This window comes from Moschus berezovskii, chromosome 9 (assembly GCF_049115385.1).
Source record: "Moschus berezovskii isolate FMDL1 chromosome 9, NW_MosBer_1.0, whole genome shotgun sequence".
Lineage (NCBI taxonomy): Eukaryota > Metazoa > Chordata > Mammalia > Artiodactyla > Moschidae > Moschus > Moschus berezovskii.
In genome coordinates, this window is record NC_142468.1 from 90,585,456 (window position 1) to 90,612,998 (window position 27,543).

Here is a 27,543-nt window from a genome sequence, read left to right on the forward strand (position 1 = left end):
ACACATCCACCCTTGCACAGCTCTCCCAACAGCCACAAGCAGAAGTGCTGCCCCCACTGATGAGAGCCTGGGGCCCGAGAGGGGATGAGAGGGCATGACTACTGGTTCTTGGCGCCTGCTGCCTGTGCTGTCCCATACCCAGAAGAAAGACGGTGTTCATTCCCGTTTCTCAGATGAGAAGATGGAGGCCTATGAAGGGGATGCTCATGGTTTCATAGACGGGGCAGATCCTAGGCAGCCCCTGACCTGCCAGGACAGGAAGGCAAGGCCCTGGGAAGGGGGGCATTTGCAAGTGAGGGTCTGTGCTGTCAGCCCATGGGGGGCCTGCGTGGGGGGAGGTGCAGGGCTGTGAAGGGGGTGGGGGAGGGGTGGCAGCGCTCACTCACCACTTCCTGCCGCTGATGTCATGCTGCTGCACCGTGTAGCCAAAGAAGGCGGCCCTGGAGCCAGGGATGACTCGGGGCTTCTTGGTGTCCATGTTGAAGGTGGCCGTGAACCCTGAGAGGGGAGGACAGAGGTCAGGCAGGCGGATATCCTGGTCCCAGGGCTGTGACCGGCAACCCCCAGCAGATCACCTACCTTGGAGGGTCTTGGCTGTGGATGGAGTTAGTACCCCTATCCTTGGGGAGCCCCCAGTGTTGGTTAACATAGTTCCTGTTTGGGGAGCCAACGGTCTGATGGGAAAGGCACAGGTGTAAAGCCTCCTCTTAGAGACCAGGCAGGTCTGAAGGGTAAGACCTGGTCCTTCCCCGAAAGAATCCCTGGTCTCACAAGGAAGGGACAGTCCCTTCCGCTTCCATCACTCCTTCCTCTGACTCTGCTTCCAACTTCTGCTGGTTTCCTCTTGCATGTTTTTTTTTTTCTGACTTTTCCCTCCGCTCTCCTCCTTCTCTCTCTACTGCTCCCTTCTTTCACCTCCGACTGCTAAGTAGTCAGGGAGCTGACTTCCCACCTCTTTTGCCATCCCCTTTGCCCCAGCCAGGCCTGGGGTCCTAGTGGCCACGGCTCCAGGGCTGCTGGCTGACCATCTCCTTCTGAATCCACCTGCAAACCTCCACCTGGCTCCAGCCAGGGCCACTTCTCAGCTGGAGCAGCCAAGGCAAAGCAGGGAAAGCCCCGTAAAACCCTTTCACCTTGGCTCCTAGTTGGTCAATTAACTGATCCTGCCTAGTGGAAAGCCTTGGGGCAGTTGGACACGACTTAGTGACTGACCAACAACAACATTTAATAGAGCACAGCAGACAGAATATCACTGCCATTCCTCTCATGTGTTAACCACCACTGCCTTATTTACAAAGCTCAGACACGAATGGACTTAACAGCCTGGTCAGCAGCAGGCAGCCCTGGGGAAGAGGGGCCTGATCAGGCGAGCACAGGGGGATGAAGGATCGCTGGTCCTTGGCCAGTGTGGGCACGTCACAGAGCAGAGAGAGACGCGTGTCACCTGTGGGACTCTCCAACTCTGCCCCAGAAATGCAGCATGCACATGCCTGCTGCACAGAGAGGCACATATGTGCACGCACGCATGCCCACACATGGACGTGCACACACACATACATGCACAGGCCACACACATCCCCTGACTGCAGGGCAAACACTTCATCTGGCTCCCTGGTGCCCCCTGGAGATGTCCCCTGGTGGTCCGTGGTCCTCCCATTCCTGTACCCAAGCTCAGCAGAGTGAGGGGACCCTGGGCAAGAGACAGGTGTGCCTGGCAGTCAGGAAATCCAGACCCACCCCACCACTCCCAGCCCGGCAGGGAGGTGAGGGCCAGTGAAGTCAAGAGTGTACATTGTGTCTTCCAGGTCTTCTCTACTATCAGTGCATCTTGGGCGAACATGGCAGAAAGGATCCTTCCAAGACCTGCTGGATCCCGTGACTTCAGCTCCATACCCTCCATCGGCTGCCCACCAACCCACGGTCAAAGCCCAACTCCTTACCTGCCAGGCCCTGTGACTCCCCAAAGGAAGCCCAGCTGCTTGCCTCTGCCCCTCATTTACTCTTGCGCCCTTCCTTCTGCTCCAGTCACACTGTCCCCTTCCCTGCTATTAGAATGTCCTTGCTCAGCGCCTCTGCCCGGCTGCCTTTCCTTCTGCCTGGATGCTCCTCCCGGAGTTACTAGCAGGCTCACTCCCGCACATCATTAGGGCCCCTGTTTCAACGTCCTCTTGTCCATCACCAGGACACCCTGTCAGTCTCATCTCCCTTCTTCCTCTGTCCTCACAGCACTTAGGCCTAACATGTCACACAGTCACTGTTTATTGTCACACAGCTGAGAGTTCATAATATTCTTACGTCCTCTTGAATCAAGATCTAGGTCATGGTCAGTGGTCAACAGATGCTGATGGAATGCTTAGAGACCAGGACCTGTATTTGTCTGGGATGCTCTCTCCCCTCAATGAGTAACAGGAGGAAAAATATTTACTGAGCAATAATATATTCCTGGCACTATTCTAGGTACCCAACCAGTAATTTTATATTACTTATTTAAATCACACACCAATTAAACCCCGTGAAATAGATATTATCATCTCTCTAGGAGGTTAATTTGCCCCAAATCACTTGGCTGGGAGGAGGTTAGAGCACTTGCATGATCAGAGTGCTTGGGGCACTAGGCTCTGTGTTATCCCTGGGAGAGAGGGCAGGAACATTCTTTTCAGAGAAAGGGGTCTCCTTTCTTGCCCATAGGAGGTCCCACCTCCTATGTCTTTGGGTTTGGTTGGGGCCAGCAGATGGGAGAGGAGCCAGCGGCCCTGTGCTCCTCCACTCACTCTGGGGGGGCTCCGTCTAGGACAGGCCCTATCTCCCCCAGTACCCACACCCTCAAACCCCTGGGACAAGATTAGCGAAATCTGGCCACAAGGAGAGGACAAACACTCTCAAGGCTGGGGCATTAAATTACAAAGTGCTGGTTTCTTCCTCAAGTTGGCATTTGCTTCTGACCAAACGAACCAACCAGAGTACGGATTTCCTAAAAGTGATGTCAAGTCTGACACCCTGACCTTGTCTCCTGACAAGATCTCTGGACTGCTCCCCTGATGGCGGATGGCTTTCATTCTCAGGGAATGTACTCTTCTCAGAGACTGATGAACCCCAAGCACTAGCAAAACAAAACAAAATTGTTTCTGATGGGAATCAGCAGGCCAATTGCAGAGACTCTGGGAGCCTGGTTGGGCAGCTGGCCACTTCACTGCCCTTGATATTGATGACAGAGGGGGAAAAAAGCCACAATTCCTGGGCTGCTCTCCTGTGGACTGTGGCCAAAATTACATCAGCTGCTGCTCCCTTTCTCAGAAGCTTATCTTTCTTTTGAAAAAGCATCAACCAGTCTCAAGAAGGCATGAATCCACAGCATGGAGTCCGAGCATCACTGGGTCTCAAACCCACTGCTCCAGGCCAAGGTGGAGGCCACCGACCTGTCCCCAGCTGGGCCACCGACCAGTCCCAGCTGCTGAGGTATGCTGGCCAACACACGTCCAGACCTCCTGTGGACTCGGCAGCTCCATGGGGAGTGTGTGGCAGAGCTTAGGGAGGCTCAGCTGAGCATCAATGCTGGGCCACTCCACTCTCTCCCAGGACCACCCCCACTGCTGCCACTAGCTTCCCAAGTCTTGGGAGAAAATCCAAAGTCCCCACCTGGCCCCAGTGCCCTCTGAGCCTTCCTAACCTCTTGTCAAGTTTTCCTCTGGCTTCCTGTGGTCCAGGCCCCAGGGCTGTCTTTCTGCTCTCTTTAGACACACTTGGCTTCCTCCTGTCTTGAGGCCTTTGCACATGCTATTTCGTTTGCCAGAGCCTCTCTGATGAACTTCTCCTCAGAGAAGTTCTGATCTTCTGCTTTTCTCCTTCAGATCTCAGCACATATGTCCCATTCTTCCACCTTCCCAGGGAGCTCCCCTGACCACCCTCACTCTACCATTACATCAGATCTTTCCTAATGATCTCAACACCCTTTGAATTCACTAACAGGTGACACGTGACTCCTCCTTTAAAATTACCTGGTTAGTAATTATACAGAGCAAGTGTGATCATTTGACTAGTCCAGTCTCCCCACCAGGACAGTGGCACCATGAAGGCAAGATGGGGTCTGTGGAAGTGATTGCTGGATCCAGCACCGAGGTAGGGGCTGGCCTCAAACACTGCTGAGCCACCTGAGGAAACCTCGAAGACAGAAAGTACAAGGTGGCTACCTGAATGCCAGGGTTGGGAGAGACAGCCAGGGTGTCAGGAAGCCTCTGGAGATTTGATCTGGCCTTGAAAGGTGATGTGCAGGAATCAGCGAGATTCCTGGGAGGAACCTGGGAGGAACCTCTGGGAGGAATCTGCCTCCCAGAGGCAGGAATTCATAGTGTGCATGTGGGACCATCAAAGGAGAAGAGAACAGCCTTTCTGGCCCAAAGTATCAGGAATGGCCTGGTTCCTCCTGCCCTCCGACTCTCTGAGGGTGAAGCCAGGCCTAGAGAAAGCGTGGTCTTGAGTTCAGGTGGGGGGCTTGTTAGAAGCCTGGCTCCAACATTCATTCATTAATGGCTGACCCTGGGCCAGGGACTACTCCTTTCTGGTCCTTGGTTTGCTGCTGCTAAGTCACTTCAGTCGTGTCCGACTCTGTGCGACCCCATAGACGGAAGCCCACCAGGCTCCCCCGTCCCTGGGATTCTCCAGGCAAGAACACTGGAGTGGGTTGCCATTTCCTTGGTTTACTCATCTATAAAATGGGAATAGTACTGCCAACCTCAATGTGTGGGTGACAAGATTGAACACAGTAATAACCTGTGGCAGTGCTTAGTCCATGGAAAGTACTCAGCAGATCTTGGAACTGAATCAAGTTTCTCTGCTGTCTGAGCTACCCCAGTGCCTTTGCCCAGGCCGTCCAACCTGCCTGAAGGCCTTTCTTCCCTTCTTCTCAAGCATCGAGGTTCAGCCCTGATGTCACCACTTTACAAAATTCAGAGCAACATCCCTCTGGGCAGCTCACAGCCTCTGTTGCTTTCTATCGTGGATGACAGGAGTTTCCCCATCTTCCCTGCTCTCTTCTCCAGCTATATGCTATTCAGGGCAACATCTAGGAATGACTTTTTATCTCTTTACCCTTGCCCTATATCAGGAATATGCAGAGAGACTTGTCTGATGCATTTCTCACCTTCTGTGAACCTGTTTCCAGAATCAGGACCTGTTGGCCTTTCTCTCCTTAGTTTTTACTTCCTAGCTCTCTGACTGGTAAAAACAGTTCCCTCCCATTTAGATAATAATAATAAAAATTCCAGTGTACATGCACAGAGAATCCACTAGGCACCGGGTACTATGCTAAATGTATTTAATCCTCACAACAACTTTTAAATTTATTTATTTTTGGCTGTGCTGAGCCTTCGTTGCTGCATGTGGGCTTTCTCTGGTTGTGGTGTGGGCTTCTCATTGCGGCGGGTTCTCTTTGCTGTGGAGCACAAGATCTGGGGTGCATAGGCTTCAGCTGCTGCAGCACACGGACTTAGCTGCCTCTCAGTATGTGGGGTCTTCCTGGACCAGGGATCGAAACGATGTCCCCTTCATTTTCAGGCAGATTCTTACCCACTGGACCACCAGGGAGGCCCCAAAACGACCTTTTGAAGTAAGTATATCATTATTCTCACTCTGCAGGTGAGGAAGCTGAAGCTCAAGGAAGGCAGGTGGCTAGGAAGCGGAAGGATGCACTCGGAGGCCTCAGGAGTCCTGCCCCAGCCTACCTGCCACCATCAAGCCTTCCTCCCCACTCCGGTCACTTGAGCTACTCACTGCCATGGTCTCATTCAGGTTGGTCCTCCTTCCACCTGCCCCTTCTTAAAAGCCCACTAGAGAGCTGGGCTATGGAAAACACAATCACACGTTCCAGCCCGAGTCAATTGCGCTCTAGACGTCTGACTGATTTTCATCCTCTGCATTGCTGCTGCTTCTGCTGCAGCAAATACCAAAAACTTGATGATTCTGGCTCCGTCATCATCCCAGCTGTCTTTTCCTTCTTCTCTGGGGCCATTGTTTCAAAGACAGGCATCTAAGAAGGCAATGCTGGGTTTGGGAGCATTGCTGGCAAGGCCTGAGTCACCTCCATCTCTAGGCCCCTGCAGAAGGCGCTAGTGAGATATGAGAGAAGAGATGGGGAGTGGGGAGAATGTGATCCCCTCATCAGAGAGGCTTCTGCCCATTGGAGGAGGAAGGCCTCCACTGGAGAGGAGGCGGCTGCAGGTCAGGGAGCCCTCTGACTCCGGGGATCCTGCCCTTGGGGGCCTGCAGCCCTCACAGGAGACTTGGTAACTATGCCTTCCCTCTGGAAGCTTCCAGTGGATGGAGATCTGGACCCTGCCCTTGGGAGCTGCTGGGGCATCAGGGGAATGACACTGGACTGTGAGTCTCCTTCTGCCTACACCTCCATTCATGGAGGGGTTTAGAGAATAGTGAAATGTTGAAGTCAAAACTCAATGCTGAGCAGTGGGACTTCCCTGGTGATGCAGTGGTTAAGAGTCCGCCTGCCCATGGGACATGGGTTTAATCCCTGCTTTGGGAACATCCCACCTGCTCCAGAGCAACTAAAGCCTGGGTGCCACAACTGCTGAACCTACACGCCTGTGCTCCGCAACAGAAGCCACTGCAATGAGAAGCCCATGTACCACAACTAGAGAAAGTCCTCGCACAGCAATGAAGACCCAGTGAAGCCAATAAATAAGTAAATAAAAAATAAGAGTAAACACTGAGTGTCATGAGTTCCATACTTCTCCCCATTCCAAGACTCCAAGCCATGTGAAGACAAGGATGGAGTTTCGTTTATCTCTTTATTCCCACTGCAGGGGTTGGGACACAGAGATCCTCAGTAAAATGTGTTGAACTAAAGTAGAAGGTTCAGCTCCACCTAACAACAATAAACAAAGCCTGTGACACCTCCCCACTTAACTCTGGGCTGAGCCATATGAGGCAGAAATGAAAGCTTTTAAAATCTCCATCTGAGATTTTAGGACGCCAACATCTTGTCTGTTTCTGCTTGCTCACTTGCACTGCAGGCATCAGTGTGAGAAGTATTCGTTCAGGCTGGCCCACATATCCCAGAAAAAGGAGGAGAAACACTTGGAGCTGAACTCCATAACCATACCTGGCTGGGGTCAGCCATCCACTCACCTGTATGAGCAAGCCCTGTGAGGCCAGCTGGCCTCTCAGTCGAGCTTAGCTTAGGTCTGCTGGACGTTCAGCTGACCCAGACAAGTGAACTAAATAATGATGTGTGTCACTCAGATTTGGCGAGGGCCGGGTGGGGGTTATTTGTTACATAGCATTATTGTAGCAATTGGTACTGACTCAGTCTGGCTCTTAAATGGTGGACAGTCAGGGAGGAGGCGGAACAGGAGTTACCTACTGGGGTCTCATGGTGTTTGGGGTAGTAACTCAGTCATTCCCTTTCCAAGAGCTCACAGGGAGGCCTGGACCTAGCCCGGCAGGAAGCAGTGTGGCCCAGCAAGCGGGTCATGATCTCCCCTTCCTGAGTCATGCGCCGAGCCTTACAGCTGGGCGGTCCTGCTTCATCGCGACACAGGAATGGCCGACACGGGAACAGCAGACACATAGTTCCCTAGCATCAATTCTAGGGCTCAGGGCCCTTCTGTACCTCGTTTTCTCTTTGTCTCATGGCCATGGGACATGAAACCCACCCCCCAACTCAGACAATTTACCACAGGGCCAAAAATGGTGTGCAACAAATATGTTATCAGGGAAGGGTCATTTATTAGGATTTTATTCTTAAGAACAAGCAGGGATCTTAAAGATCAAATAGCCTAGAGGTCTCAAAACTTTGTTTTCTGTTTTTGTTTGGAAGTGAATCCCACCTTTTGAGAACAAAATCTATACACAAAAAGCAGACAAAGGAAGCTGAGGCTGGACTTAGGGACAGTGGACAAGGAGTAGCTACCACCTGCAGGAACAGTCCTAAGACAGTTCTTTGAACCTTAGGGTGTCCTGGAACATAGTTTGAGAACCACCTAATTGTATTTAAGACCCTTGCTGTTACCAGTGAGAGAACTCAGGCTAGAAAAGGGATGGGGATCTACGTAAGGTCATGAGCTTTTCTTATTTCATGCCCATCTTTATTCACCACCATTCCCTCCATATAACCCTCCTCTACAATCTTTCAATTCCACAAATGTCTTTTTAGGGCTACGAAGCTCCAGGTTTCATGCTGGGAACCGGGGACACCAAATCAGATAAGACATGACCTGTGGTCTTCAGAGTCTGTGGTCTTCAGAGTCTGCAGCCACGTGGGTGAGCCAATAGCCATGCCTGCATGTCACCAGAGCCCAAAGTGAAGCCCTGCAAAGGTTGGACCAGGGCACAGGGTGATCTGCATTCAAATCTCAGCTTTGTTGCTAGATTTGCCTAGGATCCACGGAGAGTCACTACACCTTTCTGGGCCTCCGTGTCCCCCTCTGTCAAATGAGAGGGTCCTACTCCCTTCTACCTAAGGCCCAACCCCGGCACACGTCTGAGAGATTCTCTAGCGTAAACACACAACTAGCTTCCAGTTGTCGACACGCGAGCATCTGTCTTGAGTCTCTGCAAACAGAACTGGAGGCCAGGCCGTGTGGAGGAATGCAAGCTCATCTTAATGTTGGCTGAAGCCAAACACACTTAGGAAGGGAACTCTCCAGGCAAAACTGATTATATTTTGCATTCCCAATCCAAAGGGGGAGAACTGAAGAAAACTGTCATCTAACGCTCTACATTATCCAGGTCCAGCTCTCATTCTCCTTGCTTGAACCATGGAGACCTGGCCCCAGGGCCCTACTTCCCTGGCTGTGGCTTCTGGGCACACCCAGATATCAAAGGGACGGAAGCCTTAGTATGGGTCCAGGCAATGTGGTCATCTTTTCAAGAAAGCCCAGCTGTGCCCTGGAGTTGGACTCTGTTGCTAAAACCTCAGTGAGGAAATTTATTTATTCACTAAAATATTTATTTTTGGTTGTGCTGGGTCTTAGTTGCGGCATGTGGGATCTAGTTCCCTGACCGGGGTTTGAACCCAGTCCCCCTACATTGGGAGCACGGAGTCTTAGCCATTGGACCACCAGGGAAGTACATCAGTGAGGAAATTTAGAGCAAATGGGCAAGGGACATAGTTCCCTTCAGACTCCTCTTATTTCAAAACTTGAGGATGCCAGTGGTATGTATTAAATCCTTGATTACCTGGTTACTTGACCTTGGACCAAAACTTTTCTCTCCCTGGGATCTTCGAGTCACAGAAGCCATGATCCTTTAGAAGGGAGACATGGCTGGAGCATCACTGTCAGGGTCAAAGGCCAGAGGACGGACTCCTGAGTTTAGGACAGCTGGTTCTAGGACTCAGAGAAGGAAACATGGGAATATAATACTCAGCTCCTGAGAATTAGGGCTGCTGTGGTAAGTGGAAGTAGGCTGGGCACCAGAAGACCTGGGTCCCCTCCTGGGTTCTGCCATTGACTGGCTGAACATTGAACAAGCTACTTCTCTCCCCAGGCCCCAGTCTCCATTATAGAAAATGTGGAAGCTGGACCAGGTAGTCTAAAAACCTTTACAGATAGGATTTCTGAGTCTGTGTGACCTTCTCCTCTGGATTCATTTCCGAAGTCATCTCCCTTCTGGTGGGGAGGAGTAGGCAGATGATACAGGGGCACTTCAAGGGGCAAGCAGATGGCCATCACCCCTGTGGGTCTCTATCAGGTTGCCTGCCAGGACCTGGGTCAACAGGAAGGCATGCCTTCCCTCCTCGCTAGTACTTGGGTCCAATACAAGTGCCCCTCAGCTTCAAACCACTTATGAAAGTGAGCTGTGACACCCTCTTGCCTTCCCCCTAGTGGCTCAGCCCTGAACTGGCACTGCTCTGCTGCTCGGGCTGGAGGTCGTGATCAGATGGGGGCAGGTCTGGTGACACCAAGCCAGTTTTAACACCAGGCCCTGTTGCTTTAGAGCACCCCTGGTGCTTTAAAGAAGAGGTCTCTAACCTCCGGGATCTAATGCCTGATAATTTGAGGTGGAGCTGATGTAATAACAATAGAAATAAAGTGCTCAATAAACATAATGTGCTTGAATCATCCTAAAACCATCCTCCCTACCCCTCAACCCCTGTAAAAAAATTGTCTTCCACGAAACAGTATCTGGTGCCAAAACATTTGGAGGCCACTGCTTTAGAGCAAACTTGCTCACATTTGGGTCTCCCTAAGTGACAAATGCGTCCTCTCTGCTCTTGGAAAAGACCCCCTCCTCCGGTTTCCTAGCTTGTTTAATCAACTCTTCAGCCTCTGACTTCTTTACAAATGACTGCCTTCTGGATGTGGCTTCATGGCCCTCTGCTAATTGGTCATTATCACACTGCTTTTTTCTCAGAAGGAAACACTATGGAGTCCATTCTGCTTCATACTTTTCCAACCACTAATATCACCAGCCAATCCTTCCTTCTTCCCTCTGTTGAAGAAGCAGGTGAGACCCTTATCTCTGGATGGAGTCTCCTATCCTTGGCTCCCCTGGCCTCGCGCTAGTCAGAACACAGCTCACTGGGAGCGCCTAGTGTGCGTGTATGTGTACGCACGAGTAGCCAAAGGGTCAGTCAGAGAGGGCTGATTGGGGGGTGGTAATGACAGGAGGCAATGATTTCTCCCCATTGGAGTCCAGAGAGAGGGATGAGCTTACAGCAGAGAGGTGCCTTCTGTCTGAAGGACCAGCTCTACCCCTAGAGTGGACAGGGAGGGCAGGAAGAGGGAGAGAGAGAGAGACTTCCGTGGAAAGGCGTCGTCCCTCCCCGTGGAATAAGCAGAGCACTTGTTTCTTAGAGGAATGTCAGGAAAGTGATCTCATCCAGGAACCAGTGCATCCCTGGTCCACACCCACGGCTGTTTCTGGCTGCGAGCAGCTCTGAGCGTGCCAGCAGCTGTGCTGTGGGTGGCTGTGGCCACATGTCCACCTTCCCAGGAGGAAGAACCCGAATCAATATGTACTTTGATGTCTCCTGAATGTTAAACATGTGAAAAAAGTACATGTCAGAGTCAGAAAGCTTCCTCCTGTGTGCGATGAGGGGGTGGACCACTGTGGCTGGAGGGTTCGGGGTCCCATTAGGGCCGAGTCTGGAGGTAGCCCTCACATGTGTGCAGAGATGGACACAGGGAGAGAACTCCCATATTCACACCTCATCAGACCCCTGCAGGCGGCCCCTAACACTGTCTACACAGCAGGCACCCTGGCTGCCCCTCCCCCCTCCAAGGCTCTGCTCTCAGTTCCCTGCCCCTGCACACCTGCTCATGCTGTCAGCCCCATCCTGCACTCATCAAGGGGCCCAGTGCAAGTCCCACTCACCCTGCCCACCTACCCACCTCCCACCTACCCAGCCCATCCTGCACCTCCCCTCACTGTCCTGCCTCTTAACCCAGCCCTCCCTACTGCGGTAGAGAGTCCAAGTGATGGAACCATGCCATAGACTGTCCCTGCATCCCCCTGGGGCCTAGAATTACAAACAGGAGCTGCTCGACAAATAGAAACACACACACAGAGTGTATACTGGGGGCTCCTTCCACCAATGGGAAATGGAGGCTCAGGAAGGTTACCTGCTGGGACCCAGGCCTTCTAGCTGGAGGGACACATGTAGAGGGGGGATCTAGCCCTCCCCAGTACCTGGGCAGGGCTCACGTTCCATTCCTTCTCTGAATCTCCTGGCGAAGATCTCCTGCTATACTCAGAGCACCCACCAAGTGCCAGGATGGGCCAGGTGCCTTAGAATAGTATTTTATTTAGTTCTAACAAGTGATTAGGGGTTTTTATCCTCGTTAAACCAGTGAGGAATCTAAAGGTCCGAGACCGACTTGCCCCGGGCCCGTGTGCTGGTGCTGAGGGCTGCTTCCTGTCTGCTTCCAAGGCTCCACATCCTTTACTGTTTTTGAGCATCCTCATCAAGGCTGGCTGTGTCTCTGAGAGTGCAGACAGGGCAGTGGAGAGCTCTTGTTAGTGGGGTTGGGTGAGACCCTCTACTCACACCCCAAAATGACACCTTTCCAGCTGGACCAGCAATAGCTTTCTTTGGGAAGCTTTCATTTGAGTTGAAGCTTTGAAGACCCTATGATAACCTTGCCTTTGTGCCATAAGGGAGGTGACCTTAAATGAACTGAGAGGGTTCTGTCCCTCCTCACCCCTGAGCCTTGCACAGTGTCTGGGACACAACAGGCTCGCATCAGCGTGGACAGAACAGACTGAAGAACGAATAAGTGATATGATAAATTTACAGCAAACATTATTCTCAATGGTGAAAACCTGAAAGCCTTCCCCCTAAGATCAGGAACAAGACAAGCGTGTCCACTTTCACCACTATTATTCAACATAGTGCTGCAAGTCCTAGCTACAGCAATCAGAGAAGAAAAAGAAATACAAGGAATCCAGATCAGAAAAGAAGTAAAGCTCTCACTGTTTGCAGATGACATGATACCGTACATAGAAAGCCCTAAAGATAGTATCAGAAAAAATTACTAGAGCTAACCAGTGAATTTAGCAAGGTTGCAGGATACAAAATCCATATACAGAAATCACTTGCATTTCTATATACTAACAATGAAAAATCAGAAAGAGAAATTAAGGAATCAATTCCATTCACCATCGCAACAAAAAGAATTAAAACTCTAGGAATAAACTTACCTAAGGAGACAAAAGAACTGTACACAGAAAATTATAAGACACTAATGAAAGAAATCAAAGATGACATAAACAGATGGAGAGATATTCCATGTTCCTGGGTAGGAAGAATCAATGTTGTGAAAATGACGATACTACCAAATGCAATCTACAGATTCAATGCAATCCCTATCAAATTACCAATGGCATTTTTCACAGAACTAGAACAAAAAATTTCACAATTCATATGGAAATACAAAAGAGCACAAAAAGCCAAAGCAGTTCTGAGAAAGAAGAATGGAGCTGGAGGAATCAACCTTTGTGACTTTAGATTATACTACAAAGCTATATTCACCAAGACAGTATGGTACTGGCACAAAAACAGAAATATAGACCAATGAAACAAGATAGAAAGCCCAGAAATAAACCCATGCACCTATGGGTACCTTATTTTTGACAAAGGAGGCAAGAATATACAATGGGGCAAAGACAGTCTCTTCAATAAATGGTGCTGGGAAAACTGGACAGCTACATGTGAAAGAATGAAATTAGAATACTTCCTAACACCATACACAAAGAGAAACTCAAAATGGCTTAAAGACCCACATGTAAGACCAGAAACTATAGAACTTTTAGAGGAAAACATAGGCAGAACACTCGACGACATAAAGCAAGATCCTCTATGACCCACCTCCTAGAGTAACAGGAATAAAAACAAAAGTAAACGAGTGGGACCTGATTAAACTTAAAAGCTTTTGCACAGCGAAGGAAACTATAAGCAAGGTGAAAAGACAACCCTCAGAATGGGTGAAAATAATAGCAAATGAAACAACTGACAAAGGATTAATTTCCAAAATATACAAGCAGCTCATTCAACAAGCAGCTCATACAACCAGAAAAGCAAACAACCCAATCAAAAAGTGGGGAAAAGACCTAAACAGACATTTTTTCAAAGAAGACATACAGATGGCTAATGAGCACATGAAAAGATGCTCAACCTTGCTCATTATTAGAGAAATGCAAATCAAAACCACAATGAGATATCACCTCACATGGTCAGAATGGTTGTCATCAAAAAGTCGACAAACAATAAATGCTGGTGAGGGTGTGGAGAAAAGGGAATGCTCTTGAACTGTTGGTGGGAATGTAAATTGATACAGCCACTATGGAAGAAGGTATGGAGATTCCTCAAAAAACTAGGAATAAAACCACCATATGACCAAGCAATCCCACTTCTAGGCACATACCCTGAGGAAACCAAAACTGAAAACGACACATGTATCCCACTGTTCTTTGAAGCACTATTTACAATAGCTAGAACATGGAAGCAACTTAGATGTCCATTGACAGATGGATGGATAAAGAAGCTGTGGTACATACACACAATGGAATATTCAGTTCAGTTCAGTTCAGTTCAGTCGTTCAGTCGTGTTCGACTCTCCGCGACCCCATGAATCACAGCACGCCAGGCCTCCCTGTCCATCACCAACTCCTGGAGTTCACTCAAACTCATGTCCACAGAGTCAGTGATGCCATCCAGCCATCTCATTCTCGGTCGTCCCCTTCTCCTCCCGCCCCCAACCTTTCCTAGCATCAGAGTCTTTTCCAGTGAGTCAACTCGTCGCATGAGGTGGCCAAAGTATTGGAGTTTCAGCTTTAGCATCAGTCCTTCCAATGAACACCCAAGATTGATCTCCTTTAGAATGGACTGGTTGGATCTCCTTGCAGTACAAGGGACTCTCAAGAGTCTTCTTACTCAGCCATTATAAGGAATGCATTTGAGTCAAGGTTCTAATGAGGTGGATGAACCTAGAACCTATTATACAAAGTGAAGTAAGTCAGAAAGAGAAAGACAAATATTGTATTCTAACATATATATATGGAATCTAGAAAAATGGTACCGAAGAATTTATTTACAGGGGAGCAATGGAAACGGACATAGAGAATAGACATGTGGACATGGGGAGAGGGGAGGAGAGGGTGAGATGTACGGAAAGAGTAACGTGGAAACTCACATCACCGTATGAATTTGCTGTGTGGCTCAGGAAACTCAAACAGGCACTTTGTATCAACCTAGAGGGGTGGGATGGGGAGGGAGATGGGAGGGAGGTTCAAAAGGGACGGGACATATGTATGCCTATGGCTGATTCATGTTGAGGTCTGACAGAAAACAATTATCCTTGGATGAGCTCATCAGAAATGGCTACCCACTCCAGTATTCTTGCCTGGAGAATTCCATGGACAGAGGAGCCTGGTGGGCTACAGTCCCAGGGGCTGCACAGGGTCAGACACAGCTGAGCAACTGAGAATGCACTGCACATCTAAGAAGGACGTGAGCAGATGGGACACAAGACAGCATTCCCTTTTGCCCACAGCCCTCCTGTCCACTCACCACTCTCCAGCCAGGCTCTGTGTGCCCCCAGGATATATGCTGGGTGTCTGACCCGCCAACCTCTCTCCCCTACTTCAGTATCCTTCTTTCATCAGAAAATGGTTCTGGGCCTTCCCTGGTAGCCCACTGGTTAGGAATTCACCAGCCAATGCAGGGGACATGGGATGGATCCCTGGTCCAGGAAGATCCCACAGACCACAGGGCAACTAAGCCCGTATGCCACAGCTATGAAAGCCCGAGCCCCGAGAGCCTGTGCTCCCCAACAAGAGAAACCAGTGCACCGAGAAGCCTGCACACCACAACGAAAAGCAGCCCCTGCTCGCCACAGCTGGAGAAAGCCTGTGGGTGAAGGGAAGCTGCTCAGTCGTGTCCGAGTCTTTGCGACTGCATGGACTGTAGCCTACCAGGCTTCTCTGTCCATAGGATTTTCCAGGCAAGAGTACGGGAGTGGGTTGCCATTCCTTCTCCAGGGGATCTTTCTGACCCAGGGATTGAATCTGGGTCTCCTGCATTGCGGGCAGACGTTTTACCCTCTGAGCCAGCAGGGAAGATTCAAGAAAGCCTGTGTACAGCAACAAAAACCCAGCATAGCCAATAAATAAATAAATAAAATGAAATAAATAAATAAAATTTTTAAAATGGTTCTGTTCCCCCAGTGTCATATTCTGTGCTATACAAACACATGGTCGCTAATGTGTGACTTATCAAAACATCCCCTCAACTCTCCAAAGCATTCACAGCCTTATAGAAGGAAGAATTCTCTAAATCAGAAACCAACAGACATGGGCTTGGGAGTCTTTTTCAGTGGGAGCTCTGTTGCTAAGGGTCTGCGGAGGAGACCAAATGCTTGCTGGGGGCAGGTGGATGTGGTTGAATAGAGACCCTCGCATCAGCATGCAGAGGGTGGAGATGGAAAGTCGGAGCAAGTGCTGGTGAGAGCAAAAATCTGCCCTTTTGATTTTTTTTTTTTTTAAACCAGGAGTCTGCCAATGTGTTGGTTAAGCAGATGTCAAGCTCATGGAAAACAGGCCTAAAAATTGGAAACAGAAACAACAGGCTGAAATTTGCTGTAATTAACATTGTTTTCACTCCCAACTTTGGACAGCCATCCCATGCCTTCAGAGAACACACGGATCACCTCTGTCAGGAATAAGACTCACAGTTTCATGAAAGCCAGTAGAGTTTTCTGCCTTACATCATTTATCTTTCTCTCTAGGTGGAGACATTGATCAAAATGGAGCTCTTTCTTTAAAGCTTTCAAGAGCTACTCTGAAGGATTTTAAAACACACCAGCAGTGACATGATGAATTCCTGTTGTGATGACCCAGATGGGTGGGAGGCGGGGATGGGAGGAAGGTTCGAGATGGAGGGGATATATGTATAATTATGGCTGATTTGCACTGTTGTACAGCAGAGACCAACACAACACTATAAAAATTAAAAAACAAAAAATTAAAAAAACAAAAGAAGAACAAAGTATTGCATAATACAGATCTTGTGTGTATATGGCAAACTGAATAAAAAGTCAGAAGTATGCAAAAAAAAGTACGATGAAGTCTTGATTAACTAAAATGCACACACATACCCCAAGCTGTGTGGAAAAATGGAATCAGGAGATGTGACCCCAAATATCCACCTTAGTATCCGGCTGAGTGTGGTGTGCCTTGGGCTGCTGCTTTCCTCATGTCACCCCAAAGTGGCCTGGGCTCCTGAGAACCCCAGACCACACCCCAGCCCAGCCCAGCCCTGCCTTCTGAGTCCCATGACCAACATCCAGCTGCCCCGAGAACATTTTCACTTAGATGTCTTCTAGCATCCCTCACGTCACATGACTGAAGAGGTACCTGAAGTTTTCTCTTCCAAACCGGCTTTTCCCTGAGTCTCCCCATCAATGCGCTTGGCGTTACCATCCACCCCGCTGCTCAAGGCAGAAGCTTGGAGGCCCTTCCTCGGGATTCTCCTCCACTTCCCATCAGCAGAGCCTGCAGGTTCTACCCCCTCTAGTCCTCTCAAGTCCACTCTTCTGGGTCTCCTCTGACATCACCCAGTTCTAGTTATCCTTGTCCTTTTCTGCCTGCACTTAATAACACCAGTCTTCTACCGGTGACTCGATTCCAGGGTGACCTTTTAAAAATGCCAACCAGATCCTGGCACTTCCTTGCTTCAAACACCCCAGGGTCCTCCCATTACATGTAGGGTGGATTCCAGACCCTTTCCCAGGACCCACCAGGCCCTGCAGGAACTGTCTGCTCCTGTGCCACAAACTTCATCACTTGCGGCTTCAAGACACACTGCCTTCCTCCCTGCTCCTCAAATCAAGCTCTTTCCATCTCAAGGTCTTTCCCAAATCTTTGCTCAGGCAGCTCCTTCTCAACCTCCAATTTTCTTTTGTTTTTGCTTTTGGCTGCACCACGTAGTAGTATATGGGTTCTTGGTTCCCTGACCGGAGATTGAACCTGTGTCCCCTACATTGGAAGTGTGTAGTCCCAAGCACTGAGCTACCAAGGAAGTCCCTCAACCTCCAGTTTTAATGTCACAGCCTGGGACAAATCTTCCCTGACAATGCTATGGAGAATCCATTACTCTCCCTCAAAGCATCTTCTTTATTTCTTTTATAGTTAAAGGTAATTATAGCTGGCTACGAGAGCTATTTGTTTATTCTCCCACTGGAGTTTAAGTTCCACAAGGGAAGGAGCGAGTGGTGTGCTGGATTCTTCTCACAAGAGACAACTGTGTACAATCTTCCCTCTCAGTGATGACTGCTGGTAGCTTAAAGTTGATTTAAAGATGTGATTACACCACAGTCATTGGCAAATGCTACAGAGAAGGACTCTCCACTCCATCCCAAGAGCCAGAGTCAATTACACATTTCCCAGCACTCCACTGAAGGGACTGTATCTGTCTCTCCCCTGACTTAATACTCAGGATCTAGAACAACAGCTAGCACACAACAGAGGCTCAGTATGCACCTGTGGACTTATCAGACAATATGAGACCAAAAACAGAGAGAGAGCACAGAAAGATTCAGGCCTCTGAGAACCCCACTAACCCCACACACCAACCTGCCAACAAGGAGTAGAAGGCGAACGTGATAGCCAGAGCCTCGGGAAGGGAGGGAAGTCAGAGCGTTGAATTTGGCTTCAGAAGCCCTAGTTCTAATCCCAGCACAGCTTCTAACTTGTTTTTAACACTCTGGACCAATTTCTTCCTCTCCCCGGCCCTCAAGTTCTTTATCTGTAACAACTACACGCTGGACTAGATGCTGTATCTCCAAGTCCCTGTGTTGGACTTAATGAAGCCCGTTCATGTGCTCTGTTACCAATTTCTTTACCTGTCACTCTCTGGGTCACTGCACTACACCTCACAACTGCAGAGGGGACTGTTTACATTGTATTGAGTTGGCTTTTTGGTTTTGGGACTTTCTGTAAGCTAAAGAAAAATCTGAACGGACTTTTTGGCCAACCTAATGGCAGACTGAGTTATGCAGTATGCAACCTGCAGGGCTGTACGTGGCGGCTCCGCCCACTTTTGATCCTGGCCACTGGTCATTTCAAGGGGAGACGAATTGGACAGTGAGTTCCTCCCTTTCCTAACATACTAACCAGCTCAAAGAGCTCAGACAGTTTGGTTTTGGTTTTCCAACTCCTAAGATTGTCTCCTGCTTGTTATGGAGTGTGCAGATCAAGAGCTTTGGGCATCTGAGGTCAGTGCCAGTCCAGGGGGTGTTTGGACAAAGTAAGAACAAGACAAGGCTCAGGATATGCAATTTGTGGCAAGGCTTTCCCTTGGAAGAGAGGAAGTAGGGCAGTGAGGACCCAGAGAACTGTAGGCCTGTCTGCCCCTGGTCTTTGAATGTGAACTAAAAAAAGGAACTGTGGGGGCCCGTCCCTTTCAAGCCTGCAGGGCCCGCCCTGCAACGGATACACCCCACCCGTTTGAAAAGTTCTCTGTCTGCACAGAGCCCAACATAAATGCACCAGAACCCAAGCTAAGCTGGATGCTATTGGCTAGGCTTGGTGGGGCTAGAGGACACCGAGGAGTGGAATTGCTTTGGTTCTGAGCGATTATGCAGAAGCCCTTTGGTTTTTGGTACATGTCAGTTATTTACGATTCCAAAACTATCCCAATGTCTAATGCCACTTTTACAACTTTAGAAGAATTAAGGGCTCATGACTCCATCTGCCTTTGCTAGAAAACAATGGCCTATCCTGTGAAGTGGTGAATCCCCTATCACTGGAGGAATACAAGCCACTTATCTGGGATGTTCAGGTTCCAAGTTCCCTCTTGGAAACCCAGGACTCTGAAGCCCAGGACTCCTCTGAAGCATAGGACTCCTCATGAACCTGTGGACGAGGAAGGGCCAGTCATGCAGTGCGTCCATCTATATTCTAGATGAAGTTGTTTTAAAATAGAATTCCAGTGTAAATTGGTGCAGGCACTATGGAAAACAGTATGGAGTTTTCTCAAAAAACTAAAAACAGAGCTGCCACATGACCCAGCAACCCCACTCCTGGGTATATATCTAGACAAAACTCTAATTCAAGAAGATACATGCAGCCCTATATTCACAGCAGCACTATTCACAATAACCAAGACATGGAAGCACCCTAAATGTTCATCAGCAGATGAATAGATAAAGAAGATGTGCCACATATACACAATGGAATACTGCTCAGCCATGAAAAAGAACACAACAATGCCATTTGCAGCAACATGGATGGATGGACCCAGAGATTATCATTCTAAATCAGTAAAACACAGAAAGACAAAGATCATACGACACCTCTCATATGTGGAATCTAAAATATGACACAGATGAATTTATCTATGGAAAAGAAAGACTCACAGACAGAGAACAGACTTGTAGTTATCAGGGGGAAGAAGGGGTGGGAGAGTGATGGATTGGGAATTTGGGATTAGCAGATGCAAACTAAATATATTATACAGCATGGATAAGCAAAGTCCAGCAGTGTGGCATAGGGAACTATTTTCAATATCCTGTTACAAACCATAATGGGAAAGAATATAAAAGACAATGTATATGTATGTATATGTATAAGTGGATGTATGTGAATAACTGAATCGCTCTGCTATACAGCACAGATTAACACAACATTCTAAATCAACTACATTTCAATAAAAATAAGTTTAAAATAAAATGAAATGAAAAAGAATTTCTGTTGTCAACTTCTTTCTCATGTAACACGTAGCTTTACAACCAGAGGGAAAACTCTGGTTCAGGAAATGTTCACAGAAGCATGGAAGCACAGCCCCCAAAGAGCTCTCATAAACATGAAGGCCAAACATTTATTTTAGAAGTGATTGAATGGAAGTCTTAAGAGGACACATGGCTAATTTAAGTTTAGACTTGGAGCCTGAACTTGACCCAGAAGTCTTTATCCACAGTCCAGGGCTTTTTCATAACCCTGGGTTTGGAAGGTCCAGTTAGTGAGAGATACAATCCAGTCCCAGGCTTTGGTTTCCACTTCTGTAACACTCAGGGTTGGCCCAGATTGGTCCATTTGGGGTAAGTCCTGGCTGATTTCAAACAGCCTTTCCTATAAAATCAACATGAGGCAGGGTGGATCTAACATTCCAGCTGTGAACTCCTCTGTGCGACTTACTTTCCAGTTGTTTTACTGTCCAGCAGGCTGTGAGGAGTCAAGGTTTAAAGAAGAGAAGTGTTGCCTGGTGGGAACTGCCTGGGGAAATGTCAAGACCCTAATAGTTACAGGAAGGGCAGATGGCGCGATGCTGCACAGAGGAGAAAGTAAGAGGGAAGGAGGTAAGCGGTGCCCACCGCCCAAGAGACAGGCAGCCTCGTGGACGGTGGGAGCACAGCTGATAGGATGACAGGTGGGAGCTGCAGCTGAGTGACACAGAAGCTCACAGAAATATGATAATCCCTTTGGCAGAAGTCTGGGAAGGTTTCTTGGAAGAGGAGGCCTTTCTGGAGCTGTTAGGGCCTAGAGAAAGCAGCAATATCCTTTCCACTTTAACCTACGTCCTCTAAGGACATTTGTTATGGAGAGGATTGGGGTTTCCTCTTCTTTCATGGAGACAACAAACTTATTCAAACTGCCCTCCCCAGTGGTTCCTACACCACCCCTACCTCTTTCTCTCCCCTTTCCCAACTTCAGGCCAGACCCATGCTCAGCAAAGCTTTGCTCTGGGGTTCTTGGCCTCTGGTTCTGCATAAAAGCTCCCTCTGCCCTTGAGAGAGGGGCACCCTGGGCAGACCCTTCCTCCCCAGCCTGTCTCCATCAGCAGGGGGCACCACTGTCCAGGGGAGCCACTATCCAGCCAAATAGCACTGCAGAAATAGTGAGGGACCTGGCTACTAGATGGTGGGAAAGTGCCCTCCTGGGCCTCACCCTGGGGAGGGCTGAGCAAGAGAGAACACGGCCAAGCCTGCTAACTTCTCAGGACTCTTCCTGGCATGTGCCAAGGAGGTGCTAGCCTTGGTGGGGGAGGGGTCCTTGACAAAACCTCCAAAGAAAGACTTGCCTGGTGGTCCAGTGGTTAAAACTTTGCACTCCCAATGCTGGGGGCCCAGGTTCAATCCCTGGTCAGGGAACTAGATCCTGCATGCTGCAACCAAGACCCAGCCAAGTAAATAAATAAATATTTTTTTAAAAGAAATAAACAGTAACACAAACAAACCTCCAAACAAACAGAGCCAGGGTAAGCTTAGAAATAATGCCACACATAAGTGGAGCTTAGATCTCTCTTGTCAAAAAAATCCCCCAGTCAAATCTGAGCCTCCTTGCGCTTCAGTTCTGGATGAGTAGGGACAAGGGGACAGCCGTCCTTCCTGAGGGCTGCACAGGGACACCTAGTGTCCCCTATGGCACAGTGGCTGCAAAGAGTTTAGCTGGGACAAAGGTGAACATTAAAACGAGGCACTGGTGTGCTTAGTTACTTAGTTGTGTCCGACTCTTTCTGACCCCATGGACTGTGGCCCACTAGGTTCTTCTGTCCATGGATCTTTCAGGCAAGAAATACTAGAGTGGGTTGCCATTTCCTTCTCCAGGGGATCTTCCCAACCCAGGGATCAAACCCCTGTCTATCTCCTGTGTCTCCTGCATTTCAGGCAGATCCTTTACCCACTGAGCCATCTGGGAAAACTTGCCAACCCATGTTTAATGGATATTAAGAAACTACAAGCAAATCAAAACTTAGATATCATACCAATTATTGCTTAGGATGAGGGTATTTGAAAAGACTGAGTTGATTTAAAGTCAATTGAATGAAAATTATTAAGTGAAAATATTCCAGATGTTACACAAATACGGCCAGAGTTATGTGAGCGGTACAGGAAAAGCAGGAAAGAAGGTGGCCTTTGGAGATGATCAAACCTGGATTTGGAGTCTGGAACTCATCTTCATCGGCAGCTGCAAGACCTCAGGCAAGTCACAAGACCTCTAGGAGTTGCAGTTTCTGGACTCAGATCTCCCTGGATTCAAATCCCAGGCTGTGACTTTATGACCCTGGTGATCTTGGGTAAATTACGGAATGACATGCCTCAGTTCCCTCATCTCTGAAGCGGGGGAGATAACAGCACCCCTCTTACAGGATTATCGAGAAGATGAGTGCTCAGACCAAGCCCGATTCATGGAAGCCCTCAGTGACTGTCAGCAAGTTGTACACATTTAGTAGAGCACCTCATCCTTACTAGACATGTCATTTGGTAATCAGCATTATTTCCAATGGTTTATACTAATTCTACAGGGTAGGCATTATCATTTCCATTATACATTCCAAGGGGCTTCCCTGGTGGCTCAGATGGTAAAGAATCTGTCTGCCATGTGGGAGACTGAGGTTCAAGCCCTGTCTCGGGAGATCCCCTGGAGAAGGAAATGGCAACCCGATCCAGTATTCTTGCCTAGAGTAGTCCATGGACAGAGGAGCCTGGTGGACTACAGTCTATGGGGTCGCAAAGAGTCAGACACGACTGAGTGATTAACACTTTCACATACATTCTAAAAAGATGATGTGACCTGTCCAAAGTCACACACTTATTAAGTACCAGGGCCATTATTCAAACCCCAAGTCAATGGCACATGCCCGTAATATGAACCTTGGGCTCAGGCTCAGTCTCCCCACCTGTTCAATGGGTTTCATTCACATCATCTCCCTGGTCACCAAGGTCTACTACTGGGGCCTACTGCTCAGCCCTGCCATCTTCTTTGGGCACTCCCAGCGCCTTCTGGGGTGCCAGAGGACACGTCCACGTTCTGTGGGCCACGGGTGATGTCTGAATCACCACACTTTTGTGGGAAGAGAGGCATTTTAAACTTCTGTTCCACCCCCGTGTTCTCTGGGAAGTCCCGTCACATACCTAGGTTTTCATTGCGTAAAAACACGTCCCATCCCATGTCTCCCTGTGTCCTCTCTGAGTCACAGTAAATAACACTGAATAGCATGGGGCCAGCTGCGCTGGCTTGGGCTGCATGCTGTGAATGATTTTCCCCTTTCAAGGCCCTTCTCCCATCAAGAATCCCTCCTGCAAGACCTGCCCACTTATAACCACCACCACCCTCTTCTTGTCTGGAAAGAAAGTCTTTAATAACAAATGGCCTTGGAAGTGTCAGGAGTGAATACCTGGGGGACTGGTGTCCTAAGAAAGGTGACTGGAGCTTGGGTGACACTTATCTCAAGAAGGAGTAGCTACTAGGATTTCAGGCTGTTGCAGGCTGGGGGGAGGTTTTCATTGATTAATTCATTCATTCTACAACCACTTATCACTTGACTACTTTGGCCGGGCATGTCGCTGAACCTTGGGGTACACATGTAAAACAACATTCAAGCATCCACGCTCTGTACATCTGTATTTCTATTGCTGTCCTGACGCAGAAGGGGGAAGGAGGGTGGGACACACTGGGAGAGTAGCACTGACATATGTAGACTATGATGTGTGAAAGAAGCAGCTAGTGGGAAGCTGCTGTACGGCACAGGGAGCTCAGCCTGGAGCTCTGTGACAACCTAGAGGGGTGGGACTTGGTTTGGTGGGAGGGAGTTTCGAGAGGGAGGGGATATACACACACTTATGGCTGATTCACTTTGCTGTACAGCATAAACTAACGCAAGAGTGTAAAGCAATTATGAGCTTCCTCAGTAGCTCAGTGGTAAAGAACCCGCCTGCCAATGCAGAAGATGCAAGAGTCAAGGGTTCGAACCCTGGGTTGGGAAGATCCCCTGGAGGCGGAAATGGTGACTCACTCCAATATTCTTGTCTGGAAAATCCCATGGACAGAGGAGTCTGGCAGGCTACAGTCCATAGAGTCACAAAGAGTCGGACACGATTGAGAGACTGAGCACACACACAAAGCAATTATATTCCAACAACAACAACGAAAAGAATTCTTGCTCTCATGATTACACTCTGTCGGAGGAGACAGACACAAGGTGAATTAAAAAAATTAGTATTAATGCTCGAGAGTGAGGAATACCCCAGTGGGACTAAAGCAGGGGCAGGGGTTTATGTAAGGGAGTGCACACAGGGGAGGCTGACATTTTAGTCAGGGGAGCAGGAAAGGCCTCGATGAGAGGAGGTGTTAGAGAAAAGACCTGAAGGAAGTGAGAGAGGCTCTTTGGCGGTGAGCATCCCAGGCAGACGGTGAAGCCCAAGGCGCCAGGTATGTTTCAAGAACATTCCAGAAACTGTGTGAGTGCAGCAGAAGGCTCAAGTGGGGGAGGAGTAGAGGATAAGATTGGAAAGGCAGGGGAGCTGGATCCCACAGGTCTCTCACCCAGAGAAGAAGGAGAGCCCCAGAGGCTTTGGGGCAAAGAGATAGGATGTGATCTGATCTATATCCCGGCAGTATCCCTCTGGCCACTGGGAGCAGGAGCTGAAGGGACAGGGTGGAGGCAGGGAGACCAGTGGGTTAGCTGTGGCCACAAGCCATGGGAGCCTTTCTGGGTGCCCCCTCGGCAGTCCCCAGACCTCTGTCTGTCCCCTGGTCCTAGTCCTCTGGGCTGAGTGGAGGTGGAAAGACAGATGGCCGACCAGAGCTTTCTCACCAAGGATGATGGAACCAGCCCAGCTTACAGGCTGGGGGCGGGGGAGGGGGCGAGTTTGAAGATGTGCTCAAAGGCAGGCAGATCCACAGGGAAAAGAGGAAAGAGCAGGGACCACCTCGGGACGACCAGAGGGGCCTCTTGCCGAGCCTGCCAGCATGTCTGCCCCTGGCTGGCCTCACCATCAACAGCAAGCACATTCCACAGCTGATGTTTGCCTTGTGGTCTGGCCTGGCCTTCTGGTTGGTTTCTTCTGCTCTGAAAGGCTTTTAAAATCAGAGTCTGGGTTCTCTTTAAGTTTGGGGCATGAATCACTGCTTCTGGGTCTGGAAAGGGGATGGAGGGACAGGAGGCCCCACGCCGGGAGTGTTCTCTGTCTCTCTCTCTCAGGCCCGAGTGGCACCAAGGCACACATATGTCACAGGCTTCCAGTCAAAACATGCCAAGTCAGACTCCCTTCCAAGCTCCCAGCCAACATTTCCACCTGTCCCAAAGCCCCATAGGTTCAACACATCCAGAATCCAGTCAACTTCCTGCTCCTTAAATGCCCCGGCCCCCTATTCTCTCCTCTTCCTTCCCTGGGGACCAAGGATGTTGGGTCCGCCCCCCACAGGCTCCTTTCTCCTCTCCCTTCTCGTCACCTTAGCCAGGCTCTGGACCCTCCTGCCTGGGCTCCAGCCGCCTCAGCAAGCTCCCTGCTCCTAGTTGTGGTCCTGTCTCATACAACTCCCCGCCCCACAAGGGAGCCTCTCAAAACAGATTAGAACATGCCCCTGTGTGTGTGTCAGTCCCTCAGCCATGTCTGATTCTCTGTGACCCCATGGACTGTAGCCCGCCAGACTCCTCTGCTCGTGGACTTCTCTAGGCAAAAATACTGGAAGTGGGTAGACATTCCCTTCTTCCCCTGGGGATCTTCCCAATCCAGAAATCTGGGTCTCCTGCACTGCAGGCAGATTCTTCACTATCTGAGCCACTAGGGAAGCCCAGAACATGCCTTTAACCTCCCCCTAAAACCTCCAATGGCTCCCATGCTACATCCAAATGCCTTAGTTGGCATTCAGTCCTCTCTCAGTGGCCTCAGCCTGTGTTCCATTCTTGAAGTTCCCTACAGCACACACTCCAGCACCCTGCTGACCATCAGGCCATTTTTCAGATACACTCTCTGCTCTTCCTACATTTACAAATCATCTCTTTTTCAACTCTCAAATCCCAGAGCCTTTGTAGCTCTCTTACAGCTTTTATTACTTCCTCCTTTGACTTAGCTATTTTTCAAAGATCTCTCTCCTATTAGGCCATAAACTGCTTGAAGGCAGGACTTAGCTCTTATCTTTTATCCTCCGAAGAGCCTGGCAGAGCACCTAATACAAGCCCCTGTGTTAGGACCTCTTGTGGGTGCATCTGCAAAGAAACCTAAGACATCTATCTTGCCCTTAAATATCTTTCCGTTGACTTGGATAGACAGTTCTTTCATTCAACACACATTATGTGAGCAGTGCAATGTCTGGCGGTCTTCTCAGGTGGCTCAGTGGTAAAGAACTCGCCTGCCAAAGGAGATGCAGAAGACTCGGGTTCGATACCTGGTTCGGGAAGATCCCAGAGAAGGAAATGGCAACCCACTTCAGTATTCTTGTCTGGGAAATTCCATGGACAGAGGAACTGGTGGGCTTCAGCCCATGGGGTCACAAGGAGCTAGACACAACTGAAGCTACTGAGCATGCACACACTATGTCTGGCATTATGAGAGCGCTGAGGACACAGAGACTGATAAGAGAGATGGTCCCTGCTCTGGTCCAGGGGGGACACTGTTCAGGCTCTTATAATACTGTGTGGTGTCTGGGGGTATAACATCACGGGAAGAACAAGCATCTCAAGACTCACACCAGTGACTGACCCAAGGTCTGACTGAGTCAGGTGTGGTTTTCAGGAGGAAGACCTGAAGACTAAGTGGGAGACAAGAGAAAGAGGGGATCAGATCAGATACAGGGAACAACACGAGTGAAGGACAGAGACAGCTGGTGTGTTTGAGAAACTAAGAAGCTCAGTTTAGTGCAGGTGCCCCATGGTGCTGTGAGCGGGGAGTCCTGAGAACAGGCAACCCAGGGTCTGGTGAGTTCTATTAAAGAGGCTAGACTCAATGTAAAAGCAACAGCGAGCCATTGAGGGCCTTAAGCAGAGGAAGTGACTGCACACTCAGTTTGTGTTTTAGCTTCACTTCACCTGCTATTGAGGAAGGTCCGGGTGGATGGGGGCAGGAGGGGAGATGACACCTGAGTTTGTGCTGGGGCCTCAGGCTGGTCCCAGGGGCTTCCTCCTCTGCCCTCCGGGCAAGCCTCCTCACTTTTTCCTGATAGAGCATCCCTTCCCCACCTCACTTGGGCTTCTCTTCGCCAGTTCCAATCCTGAGTCAGATGCTTCCTTTACCTGAATGCTCAGAATAGCTTCAGTGGGGCCCAGAATCACAGGGTTGGGGTGACCCTAATGGGCTTTGTCTAACCCTCTGT

General features: G+C 49.3%; 1 protein-coding gene across 2 annotated transcripts in view; it reads right to left on the reverse strand.

Annotated features, from left to right (window-relative positions):
* Positions 1-27,543, reverse strand: part of ITGA11 (integrin subunit alpha 11) — a 129,966-nt gene that overhangs the window by 93,580 nt on the left and 8,843 nt on the right. For both annotated transcript variants that reach the window (XM_055436940.2, XM_088839942.1), the window contains exon 2: positions 387-498. In XM_055436940.2, the coding sequence (XP_055292915.2) occupies positions 387-498 (112 nt within the window). The remainder of the gene's footprint in view (positions 1-386; positions 499-27,543) is intronic.